This window comes from Phocoena phocoena, chromosome 5 (assembly GCF_963924675.1).
Source record: "Phocoena phocoena chromosome 5, mPhoPho1.1, whole genome shotgun sequence".
Classification (NCBI taxonomy): domain Eukaryota; kingdom Metazoa; phylum Chordata; class Mammalia; order Artiodactyla; family Phocoenidae; genus Phocoena; species Phocoena phocoena.
This window is the reverse complement of record NC_089223.1, coordinates 105983515-105999577: the sequence shown is the minus strand read 5'-3', so window position 1 is coordinate 105999577 and position 16063 is coordinate 105983515. Positions and strand designations below refer to the sequence as shown.

The 16063-nt window shown below is 40.2% G+C and overlaps 1 protein-coding gene across 1 annotated transcript in view; it reads right to left on the bottom strand.

Moving 5' to 3' along the window:
- Positions 1 to 3320: 3320 nt before the first annotated feature.
- NPNT (nephronectin) overlaps positions 3321 to 16063 on the bottom strand; it is a 74955-nt gene continuing 62212 nt past the window's right edge. The window contains exons 10-13 of the mRNA XM_065877268.1: positions 12839 to 12925; positions 12253 to 12351; positions 4823 to 5079; positions 3321 to 3431 (exon numbers count right to left, since the gene is read on the bottom strand). Of these exons, the coding sequence (XP_065733340.1) occupies positions 3321 to 3431; positions 4823 to 5079; positions 12253 to 12351; positions 12839 to 12925 (554 nt within the window). The remainder of the gene's footprint in view (positions 3432 to 4822; positions 5080 to 12252; positions 12352 to 12838; positions 12926 to 16063) is intronic.

Sequence of the window (16063 nt, the reverse complement as noted above, 5' to 3'; positions counted from 1 at the left end):
AGTCTGCTTACTGTTGTAGCCCAGAGCCAGGCACACAGTAAGTGCTGTAAAATCTGTCAAGTAAATAGATGAACTGGACTCTGGGATCTCATATTTTATCTGCTTCCTCCCACCTCAGTTTCAGAAGAGGTTTAACTTCTTAACATATTTGGAAAACCTCAGCTTTCTCAGATCTCCCATGGATGATTAGGAAGGACCTCTGAGATAAGGAAACAACTCTGAGATAAGGAAGCTGCAATTTTTCTTTACCTTTTGCTTAAAGTATGTATTTATCCAAAACTTGAGTTTCCTTGCCACTAAGGGTTCTCTGAGTATTGGAAAGAAAGACGCCATTAAGCATATTCTCTATTTATTATAATTCTGTGGGAGGACTAATTTTTGATCTTGAATGATTTCATTAATTTTGTTTCCTTATAATTATTTTTCTCCATCAGGAAAGGTTATTGGAATATGAGTAAAATGTCATAAATTAACAAAATCAACACTAGTAAAAGACTTCATTTATAATTCATATATATTTATATCTATCTTTACTTATCCTGCCTTTATATAAAAGGATCTGAGGCAAATGTTTACAACTAAATGAGATTTGAGAAAACATAACTAAAGCAATACTATAGATGGCTTTTGTGAAAAATCAAATCATCTCGATAATTCTTCCAGTTTAAAAAAAAACAAGAGGCAACTGGTATTATTGTTTTTATTTATAAAGAATTATTTTTATTTGGCTGTTTGGAAAACCACTAACATTTTTCACTTTAGAAAACATTAAATAATAAACAAGATGTTATACAGTACTTTGGATAACTTCTTCCATCAGTGTAGTGCAATGCATTATTGGCACCTAAAAGTGAAACTTTCTATTATTTTCCCCTTTCATCACTAGTTGTGCAGTTATATGACCAAAAAGGAAATGAATCATTAAAAAATGGATCTAAAGCCATATTTTCTGGCCCCTACTCAAAGGCTTACTGATTTATATCCCCCTCTGGCCTTGCATCCACCAAGTTAAATGATGAAAGACCTATTGTTGTCTATTGTACCTACTGTTCCCAAAACAATACCATTTTGTGGGACTTGGGAGATTCCCATTGATAAGAGAAACTTCTACCATTAGGAGAAGGAAAGGTCCTGGCAGTGGTGCTGCGCATGGCACTCTCTTTTTCAGTAGCCAAGTTAAGCTGTCACACATGCTGCAGAGAGAATGCACCAGATAAAAATCTCTCTAAACTGTGTCCTTTGTTATGGTCATCAAATATCATCATCCATTAAGCAAGTGAAAGGGTTATACCTTTACCAAGAAAAGAAATATATACCACCACATTAGGACATTACTGAGATACTAAAATATCTGCCCATCATACTCTTTTGGAACAAACAGATTTTTAATTTTTTTGTTTTTGTTTTTTTAAATACTGCTGGGTTTGCCATAAAGGGAGAGACATTTTCATGACCTCAGCATTTGGTGGCTTTTCCCCTTTTGATTCCTCGCTATTAGGCGGTCAAAGGGAAGTACCTAAATTAGACCTTAGCCCTGGTCCAAGTTACTTAGTTCTGGAGACTTTCATTACATAGTAATAGGATGAAAACATCTTTGGGGAGATTCTGTAATGTTACTCTACCTTGAGGTAAGAAAAAATAGAAAAAAAAAGTTATCAAATTTTAAAAAGCCTCAAAAAAAAATTCACACTTTTTCTTTTAGACAAAGGATTCTAACTTAATAACCGTCCCTGCCAGGAAATGCTCCCTCACACTCCAGTCTAAGCCTGTTTCCTCTTGTTCTATTCTCAGTGCATATGGAGAACAGCTGGTCACCATCCTCTCTGTACCAGCCCTTCATATACTTGAAAACCAGCAGTTGTTTGCCCCTCAGTCTTCTCTTCTCCACGCTGAATAATCCCAGTTCCTTTAACTTTTCATCATAGATCTTTTTTTCCAACCCTTTAATCATCTTTGTGATTCCTGGCAAAAACAGCAGAAAATAGTTTGATTACTTAATTGGAAATAAAGAAAAGCCTCAGGAATAAGATGTCTTTTAAAAGTTATGTATTTTGTTTAAATCTAAAGGTAGACTTTGCAGGGAGGAAATATAGTTAGGGGTTCATAGATCTTAGAATTCCAATCTTGACCTGTTGATTTAGTGTGTGTGTGTGAGAATCCCATTCCAGCACGTCCGATGCCTCAAAGCATGAGACTCCCTTCCCAACCCTTCCTGACACAACAGCACATAAGTTGTGATCTAGACCTGCCTAAATTTATACTCATTGAAAAGTCAGTATGAAAATCTATTTCAACGGAGCTTCCCCCATGTTTCCCCACACCCAGCTTCCACAAACAGAAGCTTTTCTCTGAAACAACCAGAACTTCCAAAAGCTTCTTACATATTACCAGAAAGAACCATGTTGTTATGGTAAAGGCTGTTGGTTTTAAAGTATAACCTGAAACAGTGAGGGTTTTACATGTTAACTACAGTTTCCTGTCTATTACTTTGTAGTGATCAAACTCAAGGCCGTTAAAAAATTCATCTCCCTACAACCACAGACACCTCTTCCAATTTTCTCTTGCTGCCAATATAAGGTCATGGAACTGGATGCCATTCCACCATGTATTTTTTTAACTCAAGAGATCATAAGCTGCCTTTCCCTTGCAACTAGAGTCTGTAAATATTAGGAACACATAACTACTTAATACCAATAACACATTTACACAAAACACAGTACTACTAACGAGGGATTGCGTGCCCACTCTACATAATTGTCTTTAAAAGAAAAATACAGATAACAAGAATAAATGCATCTTGATATGCTACATACCCTTCTTTTATAAAGTGAGTGGCAGTAAAAGTCAGAGTTCAGGTCAGACCAGAAGTACCAAGTGGAGAGGAGAAACCAATTTCACAAGCACATTGTACAACGCATCTTAGGGGAAGTCAATACTACTCGTGGTACAACACTGAACAGATAACAGAATGGTCATTTGCACAGATTTCTTTTGAAAACTTCTCCTCTAATTTGCTACAAGGAACACCTTGTAACCAGGATGAAGGACGGTATAGGTCACACACACTGAAGGCCTTCTTAAGAGACATAGGATGAAAGGTAACACCCAAAGATGGCTTTGGACACATCTACAGATGCCCCCCCCTGTATTTCAAGGAAGGTGTCACTGTTCACTGGGATTGCACAAAAGCAGGCCAGCAAGATGTGGGTCACCAACCAGACTTTCTCCTGACCCACTCTTCTCCTAGGCCTGATACGAGGGAGGAAAGGACAGGAGGTGAAGGTTGGAAAAAGAAGAGGGAGCAACACGGGGGTTCATTGCTAGTTCTGGAGTTGCTCGCGTTCTTCAGAGCAGTGGCCTTTTTTCAAGCTCACATCATCCAATCCAATCTCCCCAGTGTGACCACGCCTTTTTTCACCTTTGAAGATGACCTAGGGAGAGAATGTACACACCGGTCAAGCCTCCTCTGCCCCTTTCCAATGCCTGCTCGTTTAGCAAAGTAAAGACAAACTTTCCCCAAAACTATATAGTAAACTTACTTAACAGAAGGAAAGACTAGAACAGAGTTGCCAGTGTCAGTGAGGCTTGCCTTCTGGTAGGAACTTAAGTCGTCAGTAAATCGTTAACCAGACCCCATTGCTCAGAATCAGTTACTCTTTAAAAAAGTCATTCTAAACAATGGACTACTTACATTTAGGAATGATTATGAAGTGGACACTTTTGTCAAAGATTACCGAGGTCAGAAGTAGAGAGTGTGATGGAATATAAAGGTGTAGAAATTATGAGCCAAAGATTTGAAAGATCATAATCGTGCAGCCTATCTTAGATGTTTTCTAGTTCCTCCTCTGGGTTAATTTCATATAGTTTTGTTGCCTAAAATGGAATAGAATCAAACACCCTAATACAATCACAGTGTTGTTTCACTTACGTAAAGACCAAAATCTTTCCTGTATTTTATCTAACAGAAACATATGTTAGGATGTGAAACAACTTATTTTTATATTTCCAAACAATGTAAATATTAAGAAAAATTTTAAGAAAGAGAAACAGTAAAACAAAATCCAAGACTCTGATACAAGCTGTCTTCATGGAGTCTATTCTTTCTTTTAAAAAGTTTCTAGCCACTATACCTATAGGTATAGAGGCAGAATTTCCTAATAACTGTTTTATTAGGATCAACATAAAGAAGACACTTTTTCCAAATACATTCACTATTTCAGTGGGGTGTTATAGATCATTTTATTGCTACCTATGACTTGATTACTTAGGATAAATTTTATATATTCAAGCAAAGCTTTTCCCACCACCTGTCCTGAATAGGATAATACTTTCCAAGCGTATTGTTCTAGTTTCCATCCAAGGCTGCTTAACTATGATCTCTGAGGCAAAGGGAAAACAAAGACTTTAAAGAAACATTCCCCCACCCCCCCAAAAAAAACAGTTTAGGGTAACTCATGGTGGTCAAAGTTTGAAGTACAAGGAGTTTAAGGAAAAGGAAAAGCAGGTACCCCGCTGCCACCCTTTGAAGTTTCTGTTAACTTTTTTTTTTTTTCACTTTTTCAACTCCATTTTTTTTTCATTAAAAATAGTGGCTATTCACCAGGGTGGGGAGAGTGACAGTGGTCAGAGGTTGCCATGAAGAATGTGTACGAAGGGGCAGAGGGGGTATAGAAAGAGGCAACGCATGGGGTCACCACGCCCAGTCGAGGCACAAGCCTTGCACCTAAATTCAGGAAGAGACGGAGGCGTCCACCGCAGGTCCCAGAGCTCTCCTCTGAAAGGAAACCCTCCCCGGTTCTACCTCCCCGGCGGGTCTACTTACGCTCTTGACGTCAGCCCCTCGCAGGGTGATGCGCGTTTGCCTCCAGCTGTGGCCACCATTTCTTCCCCACAGGGCTGCTCCGTGGGCACCGTGTTTTCTCACAAACACCTGGAGCGTGCCGGAGTGCAGCCCCGTCACCTTGTGCCTGAACGACAGGCACAAGTCCCCTGAGTGCAGGAGGTGGCCGAGTGGGAGCAGCAGGCGAGCGGCCTTTCCTGCCGGGCCTTTGGCTGCCGAGACCGTCAGATACTGTCCACCTGCAGGGGAAAAGCGGGGCCGTGTATGCGCGCGCCCAGGTCCCTGCTGGTGCGACGGCGGGGACGGGCATTTCGCTCCTCTTGTTTTAGTGAACTTCAGACGGTGCCGGTCATCAGTAAAGAATTCCAGGTTTTCGAAGGAGAAAAAGAGGGTTTAGGTCCATGGCTGTCTTAAATTCTATGGTTTTGTATTTACAGAAAACACTTCGCTCCTGAGGAGTCCAGATTATGCCAGGGACAGACAATAATTAGTCATCCTAACGCTATAAATATTTCCAGTTAAATATGATCAGACATACACACATTCACCACCTCTTGATCTTCTTGCACCTAGAATTATACTGTCATGCTGGCTGGCTGGTATGGTGGTGAAGTTACCAGGGAGAATTTTCTAGGTGGATTTTCTGTCTCCTGGCAGTAAAGCAGATGGTGATTTAAAGGGGCAGTAGATCTGTTTATTCTCTCCTCTCCCCTCTTTTAAAAGAAAGATAATCTCTAAAGCACGGGTCCCCAACCCCCGGGACACAGACCAGTACCGGTCCGTGGCCTGTTAGGAAGCGGGCCGCACAGGAGGAGGCGAGTGGTGGGCGAACGAGTGAAGCTTCATCTGTGTTTACAGCCGCTCCCCATCGCTCGCATTACCGCCTGAGCTCTGCCTCCTGGTGAGTTGTATAATTATTTCATTATATATTACAAAGTAATAATAATAGAAATAAAGGACACAATAAATGTAATGCGCTTGAATCATCCCCAAACCATCCCTCCTTCCCCAGTCCGTGGAAAAACTGTCTTCCAAGAAACCGGTTCCTGGTGCCAAAAAGGTTGGGGACCAATGCTCTAAAGGGAGAAGGATCCTTTAAAAATGAGTTTGCTGTGCTTCTCGTACCTGACCTCAAGAAGATGCAGAAGTGTTCTGGAAACCTGCCACATCTTCCTGGAGCATCAATAGTATTTGGAGGTAAGCAGTTAAAAAGATTTTTTATATAAATACAAATCCATAAAAATATAATTGATATAGAGATTTTCCATTACACATACATGAACACAAAATGTTAGTAAAATCTTTCCCTTTAGAAAGGTCGCTTTGATGATGTCCTTGGATCCCTAGCGCTCCAGAGTTTGCTTCCCTCTATTGTTAGAGGAACTGTAGTTAAGGGGGAGAAAAAAGTTTGAGCAGCAGTGACGTGGGGGATGGTGCTTCTCAAGAGACGGAAAGTTTCAAGTAGTAGTCTGAAACTCAGTCCAAGTACAAGTGACATTCCCCTCAGGCTGTTTTATTGCAGCCACCTGAAAAACACACTGTAGTCTCAACACTGACTTATCCATAGGAAAAATGTGGTTGGAATGCTGAACACCTGTAACTGTTTTGGTAGAAACCCCACTTATCTTTCATTGAAAAGCATTCCTTATGCTTAATCTGTACAAGACATGACAAGGTTTGGGATGTCCTATTCTTCAAGTGACTTCTCCTCTATCAAGTCTCTTCTGAGCCTTTAAAGGCCCAAATAAGTGAGTTGTGTGTACCTGCGAGGGCCAGGTTCTGTACGGGGGCTCTCCGGGGAGCATCTCATTTAACCTTGCTAACACGCCCGTGGAGTGAACACTTATTAGCTTCTGCACCTGCAAAACAAGCCTAAGGCTTTGAGAGGTGAAGTCACCCAAGGTGTCACCCAGCCAGTAGGCAGCAGAGTTAACAGTTTGAGTTCAGAACTGCCTGAACCCCTATTCAGCACAGGAATCACTGGTTTACACGTTTCTCTCCCGCAGTCAAAGAGGGTCTCTTACAGTCAAAGAGACTGTGAACTCTTTGATGTCAGAGCCATCCTCTCTCCAAACCCCATTACACTCCTCGCGTATGGTAGGAGTTTAATGCCATTTGTTGAATAAATGACATTCCAAGAATACAGCAAAAAACAACAGAGAAACAGATCCTGAGTCAGGTACTTGACTCACCAAAAACAAACACAGTTTTTTGTACTCCTTCCACCCCCGTCTTCCCCAAATTAATCCAAACAATATTTTGAGCCAAAATATTTAGATGGATTTAGAACGTCTCCCCGTTGGTCAGCTTTTTGAATCATCACAGGTATTTTGGTTAAGACTAAGATATAAGGTTATTACAGTTAACCTGCAAGTTTTAAGAAAACAAGGATTATCTTAAATCCCTGTGGAATGTATACTAATATCACTATGCCAGACGCTGCCTGCAGAAAGACAACCTAACAAAAACCAAGACATCCTAATAAAAGAGTCAAATAATCACTTTATATAGATTTTTAAAACTCTATAAATGAGGTTACAATTGCTCTTCCCCTAGAGGGCTACTCTGTGGCCACTAGGATTGTTTTTCTTTTTGCCATGAAGAATTCTTTCCCTTTTTAATAAATGGAAGTATTACAAAGTTGGAACAGTAGCTAAGGGAAAAATTGATCTAGCACTCCAAATTACCTAGTAAATAAAAATTTCACTTCTGATTCCAAAATACTGGTTTAAATAAAAAAATTACATTACATATTTTCATGGATTCAGTTTAAAGCATCACAATATCTAAAGCTGTTTTTTGGTAAATAATAGATCCTGTAACAGTTGCCAGATATATAGGTGATAAAATTTTAATTTCAAACATAGATGAAATGATATCTGGACAGGGTTACTAACTGCAGCATTGTCTGAACTACCAAAAGGCTGGAAACAACTGAAACGTCCCTCAATGGATGTTTGATTAAATACGTTTAAGAAGTGATGGAGTAACCGCCATTCATTTAAGAATGAAGGTGTTATGTATGCACTGATACAGAACAGTCTTCGACAACAATGGCTAATACTATTTTAATGGTGACTCTAGGACAGGGACTGCTTTAAATGCTTTACATACGTTTACTAGACACTACTGATGACCCCATTTAAGTAACCTGCTCAAGATCAAAGCTCGTAAGTGGTGATGGTGGGTTTCAGCCCAGGCATTCTGGCTTCAAAGTCCACTCATGTTGTTTTTTTTTTTCCCTTTGGAGTAAAATTGCTTTACAATGTTGTGTTAGTTTCTGCTGTACAGTGTAGTGATTCAGCTCTATGTATACCTATATCCCCTCCCTCTTGGACCTCCCTCCCACAGCCCCATCCTACCCATTAGGTCGTCACAGAGCACCGAGCTGAGCTCCCTGTGTTATATAGCAGGTCCACACTCAGGTTAACTCTTAAGATAATATTGTTAAGTGGAAGAAGCAAGGTACAGAAGAGAGGGCTGTTGTGAGGAAAAATAGCTCTCTGGAAAGGTAACCAAGAAACTGGTTGCATCTGGGGAGGATGACTGGGGCCCAGGGTTGGGAGGGAGCTTTTATTTTCACTGTTGATTTATTTTTCCATTTTCATGTATTTCAAAATAATGTTTCTTAACGCTGCAATAGACATAGTTGTACGTACACGCTGGCATATTTTATATTTAAACGAATTCCTTGTAGCTACCAGTAGCCGACAGAGTGCTGAGTCGGTTGAGATTAGGGTTCCAGGAAAAGGGCCCCAAGTTTAGCCTTGGGGAGAAGGGCGTGTGTTCAGGGCCACAGCTATAAGTCTGTAGCACATGAGCACATCTGTCAGGAGCACAATTTTCCATTCCCTAGAGGATGGATTAATTTCACTATCTCGCAAGTAAGTTTAAGACTGAATGTGATAACAAAACCTAAGGAGCACCAGGAAGGTGACTAGCAAATGCACTTATTTTGCAGCTGTTTCTCAAAGTTATAAGTTTGTTTAAGGGAAGGTTTTTTTAGAGATATTAGCATATAAGAATATTTGCAAATCTGGATCTTGGATAAGAAATGCACAACATAAAAACCATATGTGGAAATCCAAACATATGCTCCTTTACTAATGGTATAATCTAGATAGAAACACGCAAACTATTAGTTTGGTAGTTAAAATGATACACAAAAATAATTGATAAAATTGCTTACAGTCTTCTCTGGCCTGAGCATGAGATACATACATAACCCCACCTGAACTGCCTAGAAGAAAAATAGGCACGGAAAGTAAGCTTCATTAGCATTCTCCATCTGTATATGTCAGAATCTGTATATGGTTAGAACTCCCCGACATATTCTAAAAAGCCCGCCTACGATTCCGCCCTGACATAAGCTATGTCCTCCTACCTCTTCTAACTAAATCTCTGCCATCTTTGGTCTCCCCATCCATTCTCCAAGCTAGAACGCTGCTCACCGATACCTGGGACATTCCATTCTGAGTCAGAGGCTCCCAGAGCCGGTATAAGAGGCTTTCTAATCCACCCTTTGTCTAATTCTCGAAACAACATCTTGTCATATGTCACCCAGTCAAACATCTCCACCAACAGAGAGCCCCCTGCTTCCGTGGCTGCCTGATTTCTCTTCAGACAGCTCTGACTATGGTAAAGTTCTGAGCGTGAGCAAAAATCGATCCCCCTGCAGTTTTCACCTACTGATCCGACTTCTTGTCCCCTTGTGATCACAGAACAACTGAGATAGATGTTGTCAGTCTTGTATTTGAAAAGCTGCCCCGCTCCATTATTTCTTCTCCAGGCTAAACATTCTGGGTTTCTCACCTGTTTTTCTACAGGCTCTGAGACACCTCTCCATCCAGGTCATTCTCTTTTGAGCGACCTACAATTACCTCTATACTTCTCAGACTGGTAAGAACCTACCAAAGTGTATTTTCTGTGCTGGAAAAAAATACGTATTTCTATGGAGCTGACCCAGCTTTTGGGCAGCAATGATACAGCGTTCAGTCATATTGATTTATTACCCACAAAAAGTCTAAAAGTCTTTCACACTTTCTGCTAAGTCCCATCTTTCCCCTCCTACAGCTGTGTAGGTGGTTTCTCGACCATGAGCTACACCGTGTATTCATCCCCAGTAGATTTCACCCTCTTAAGTGGGACCCATTGATCTAATCTTTGCATGCTGTTTGTGTCAGCGCACACAGTCGCTTTCTCCTCTGGCTTTACATTAGCCACAGATTGGTTAGTATGCCTTCAATATCCAGTTCATCCAAGTTGTTGGTAAAAACCTGGAGCAACCCCAGAAGAGCATCCTTGAGGGGCCGGAGCCAATCACCAGGAGCTATCCAGTCACAAGCAGCCACCACTTCCTTTCAACTTGTTCTGTATTATCACAGCCAAAGAACCATTTCAAACCTTTTTTTTTGTCTACCACTCTGTCAATTCTCTTCTCATTTTTCTATTGGAGGGCAAGTGGATTTGGGGTCACAACAAATTTAAACATTTACCTATGTGACGAATAATAGAAACCGTTGAAAAGTACTAAATTGGTTCTAAAAGATAGTATTTAAGTTCTAAAGCTCAAACATTTTACATAGACTGTCTACAGAGAAGTGCAATGAATTCTTCTGACTTTAGCATGAATTATTCTCCCCAGTGTATACCTTACTTGAAAGAGTTATTCATTACGACCATGAACATTATTCACCATTCTATCACACATGGTTGCTAAAGATCCTTCCTTCTGTAGCACACTACTCCAGGTCAGAGGTCACTCAGATCTACAGGCCTGAGATCTGTTAATCGGATCATGCACACAACCAGGACACAGAGGCCAGACTGGGTAGTGAAAACCCCAGAATTACGCTTCTGATGTTGTGGGCACTGAACTGCTGAGATGGCTGCACAGGCACTACAGAGAGGCCTGGATGGGAAGTCCATTCTTTAGCTCTGTGGCCTTAGGAAACTGATGTAACCTCTGGCCCTCTGTGAAACAAAAACAATATTACCTGCTTCCCAGGGTAGATAAGAGGATTAGATAAAACTGAGATGATGAATGAGTCAGGACTGTAGCTGGTATTAAATAAATGTTGGTTTCTCTCTTATTCACAGTTATCTATGATATTAATAATAATGTGGTCTGGCTCAGAGTTAAATAAGTGAGAGGGAGAACATGAAAGTGAGAATGAGAGGGAGTGTACTGGTGTGTGTTGGGGGGGGCATTAAAAATTATTTTATTGTTAAAAGTAATCTCAAAACTCCTTTGAGTTTGTTGGATACTCATTTTTTAAAAGCTTACTTCAAATTTTCATTTTTCAATATCTCTAACATTTCAATCTTAGGGGATCTAATGAATATATTTTTGCACGAATTCTTTAATAACTTGCTACTCAACATGTGCATTAAGGATGAGCCCTAAAATTATCCCCAAGGAGCGTGTGAGAAATGCATCAAAATCTACATTTTAACAAGGCCTCCAGCTGACCTGTGTGCACACTGACTGTTGAGAAGAGCTGGTTTTAACAGAGCATATCCTCAAGTTAACTTTTACATGTTTTGTGCTCTATCTGTACACTTGGGATGGTATTTAGGAACTAGGCTTTTAAAAACAAGTAACATACTTTTTCTTCATGTCTCGTATCTTTCATTTCTAAGTCTAGAATCAGGAGTATAAAAAGGAAAAAAAGAAACCAAACTCCTCACCCTTCCATTAAGTTGGACTCACCCATATAAGATTTAACTACTACAGGGAGGGTAAAAAGCCAACAATAATATGTAGCTTTGCTTCCTGAAATAAGATGACAAAACATATTGTAAGTTCTGAAACTTTATAGATTCATAGGAAGTGTGAAATTTAAAAGTCTTAGTTTTCCAAGGGACTATATTTAAATCTCCCTTTCTTATAACATTCTCTTGTGGAATAAGTGGTGGTAATTTATAACTAATTTCTCCAGCATCCAAATTAGACTGAAAATTAGACTGTGAGAGATATTCACAACTTCGCAGGAATTTCCACTGTCTCCTTCTGCTATATCTTAAAAAAGAAAGACATAATCAAGGAAACAACCACAGGCTACTATGATGGCTGCTGTACCACAATATTATTTTTATGCTTGGGAATGGGGCACTATACGTAACTCGGATATTATATTTTAGAATGAGTCTACATGTTTTATATATACAAAGCTTTTTTTGAGAGAAATTAGCTGGCCTTTTAATAAACTGCTTGTCTACTTAAAATTCTAATTGATAGCTAACAAATTCAGATCACCTAAAAAAATAGAAGATGAATGCTGGACAAGCTTTCTTTATCCTCTCTATTAAGTAAACACAGAGCTGCGTTATAGTATCCTTGGTTAGCACAACTGGGTTCCTCAGATAGGATCCAACCGAAATGTGTACTAGGGTTAGATGAATGGTTTTACCTGCTGGATCCCTCACTGGTTCCCAGTGCAAGTCACTGTCTTTTTCTCGGATCCATCCACAAAGCCCATGGTCAAAATTACAACTGTGTATCAGAACACCTGCAAGGAAATAACCAGCAACATGAGTAGACCACAAACCCAACAGCTAATGACAAAAATGAATCTGTGAACTAGGGGTATCTGTACAAGTGTTCTCTCCTGTCTGCACTTAATTATCCCACCAGAATGTCCCTTCATGAGATCAAAAGGAAATCACATGAATCCTTTCTCAGCACAATTGTGCATCAGTGTTCAGCTGTAAAAATAGAACACACAATTGTTGCCAAATTATGACCTTCTTACATCACTTATAAAAGATGATTTCCTCCTCAGCTTAAATGCTGCTTTTCTATATTTTTTTTAAAAAGATAATGATGATTCAGTTTTTGCTCAACTGATTTAACTAGAGAGGAAACCAAGTGGTTAAAAAAAAAAGTATAATTTTCCCAGATGTAACCGAACAATCTACAATTTAAAAGTTATTTTAATGAAATGGAGGGAAAAAATAAAATGTCATCATAACGGTCCGAAGAATATAGGGATCTACCTGGATCGTCCTTTGCTTCATCATCTGCACTGACTCCTCTTTCAATTTCAAATATTTCAAACAAGTCATTTGAAGGCTGCCGCGGAACTACGAGAGAGAGAGAGAGAGAGAGAGAGAGAGAGAGAGAGAGAGAGAGAGAGAGAGAGAGAGAGAGAGGGAGAGGGAGAGAGAGAGAGGCATTTTGTTTTGTTTCGATGAGGCATTGACAAAGAAGCATTACCTTTACCGATGGGGCAGGGGGAAAAGATCTAGGTATTTCACTCATCTGGAAGAATCCAAAATATTTAATCACAGTTCACATGAAGATTCATGAAGTTTGTTCTGCAGAGATCTTATACTGTAACATTTATCTGGGTACCATTTTTAAAAATGGGTTTCAAAAGTTTAAAACTCAACATAAAATACATGAAAACGTCTTTATCTGGAAAATACATTTTAAAACAGCTACCAATGGCGAGCAAAATATCTCTATGAAATTCTAAAACTTGTCTATGAAAGATACATTATGAACTCTAAATTAAGGCTGTTTTAATGGAAAACAAAATGCCCGTAATTGCAGCGAATGGTTTGACTTTCTAACCAAAACATGGACTCCTCTCCAGTGAACCCTACGTATGCTATGTCTTCTGGGCTTAAGCAGGTTCCTTGGCTCCTTTAAGATCAAATCCAAACTCCAAATTGCACCGCATTCACAATCCACCCCCAAAACACACAGTACTGCCCAAATATGCCATATTCATGTTCACGTCTCTGACCCCATCCCCAGCTTGGGATGCTCTTCTCCCTGGTAATTAACCAGCCAAACTTCCCCTCTCTGTTCAAGGGTCGGTGTAAATGTCACTGACTGGGTGAAAACTTTCACGTTCTGGGCGAGTTCAAATCTTCCCCCTTGTACTCTGATGGCTCACGTTTACACGCCTCTATTACACTCTTTCCTAAAGAACCGCAGTTATTGACACACGTGTGTCTCTCCCTCTGCTGGTCTCTGAGGTCCTGGAGGGCATCGATCATGTCTTACTCATGTGGCATTCCCAGGGCTTGACCTAGTGACAGGCACTCAACAAGTGTTTATTGAATGAATGGGAAGGTCTTGTCAGAAACCCACGTACTTTGTCAACCCTTTTCCTCAAATGAAACAAGTGGGACAGAGCTGAAAAATACACTTTAAAAAATGGATTCGTATAAATCATTATTTGCTCATTCATTCAATGTACATCTGATCGCCACCCATATGCCAAGCACTGGGGTAGGTCCCGAGGAGACAAGGTAAAAGGGTGAACAAGACCAACAAGGACCTGGCCCCTGTGGAGCTTGCATTCTAATGGGAGAGGCAAACATTAAACATGTAGATAAAAGAACACCACAACTCTAAATTCTGATGAAAACTAGGACGGAAAAACACCAGATGATGTCAGGGAGAATAGCTTGGTTGGGAGTGGGGAGTGTGTGAGAATGTTGGTGGTAGTGGAGGGGGATTCTTGGCTAAAGATCAGGGAATCCTCCCTTTTCTTTGCCAGAACTTAAATTAATTAGCTCTATTTTTATAAGGCAGGGAGTAAAAGATGTAGAACACCAAGAAACACACATCAGTCAAAAGGGTTCTTTTTCATTAATGTTCCAATTATTTTTAGCAGTAACTTTTTAAATCAAGTAAACGAACCCATAAGATTTGCACTGATTTTTTGAGCTTACTGCTTTTGAAGTTTTTCATTTTTGTTGCAAAAGTTCCAACAGTGAAGCCCCTTCCTCTTCCACTTCCCCCACTCACATATACCCCTCTACACACAGCCTGAGAAAGATGAAAGAAGAGAAGCGGGTCAACGGACAAGATCTGGGGACACAGCCTGATCACAGGTACCCTGGGAGAGGCAAACGGCCACCCTCTTTTACACTCAGATGACTGACAGCAATGACATTCAATTCCAGCTTTCCTTTCCTCATTTGGAGCTCTGAGACGGAGACCGCCTCCTATTTACTAGAAATATTACAGAGTTGTAGGCATACATGCTTCATTTCTCATGACACAGAAAGTTAAAACACACACACACACACACAACTCTATAGAACAACACTTTTTTGTTCCCTTCTCTTGTAACTTATAGAAATCATCTCTGGATTGTAATAGTTCAAATCTTACAGTACCATATTTTAGGGGCATTATGATGGTCTGTCAGCACACTTTTCTCCAAGTGAAGGATGGTCAAATGGTAAATGGAGTCTTGGTGCAGAGGGAGAGGATCCTAAAAAGGTTTCCTGGCACAGGGACCTGTTTTATAAAAGATCAAGGACATCCCCTCTGAGCAAGCACCATTCGGTCTGAGAGTGAAAGAACATGGAACCTTCCAAGCAAAAAGCAAAGTGCTGGAGTGGGGGAAGACGGAGTATTTCAGGCGGTAAGGAGTATTTCAGGCGGTAAGTACAAAGACAGTGCTCGGGAACATTAGAGAAAGGAGTTCACAGTGTCTGGAGGATGCTCAGAAACGAAGAAAGTGGGATGGGAGGTTAAAAGGAACGAATGAGACCACATGTTTGGAAAACAGTCACCCAGAAAATGAGTTATCTAACAACTCGCAAAGTGCCAGATGGTTATTAGTATTTTAGGCACTTGGTTTCCAAGAACCTTTTAATTTAGCAGTGGATGACCATGCACACACCTTCACTGCAGTTCACTGGGAAACGTGCCAAGGAATTTAGACCTGAAATGCTCAGCAGCTATTAGTTCTTACAATTTTGTGTGCTCCAGTCCGTAGCTCTGCCAAAGTACCGAACGAATCCTCCTTCCTTACGCATACCAGTATGGATTGGTAAGCATCCCACTGACGTGCCAAGAGAAGGTTCACTACTCACTCCCTGGTATGTTTTACAGCTTATATAAAAATATTAAGTGAAATAATTTCCACTATGTGCAAGAGAAACAGGTGAACAAACAAAAAAACAGACTAGAAAAAACAGTGATAAATACACTCCCACACTTCACACTTATATGGTCAATTAACATATGACAAAGGAACCAAGAATATACAATGGGGAAAGGACAGTCTCCTCAATAAATAATGTTGGGAAAACTGGACAGCCACATGCAAAAGAATGAAACTGGATCATTTTCTTACACGACACACAAAAAATGACAGAATGGGCTAAAGACTTGAACGTAAGACTTGAAATCATAAAACTCGTGGAATAAAAACCACAGGCGTTAAGCTCCTTAATGCTGGCCCTGGAGAT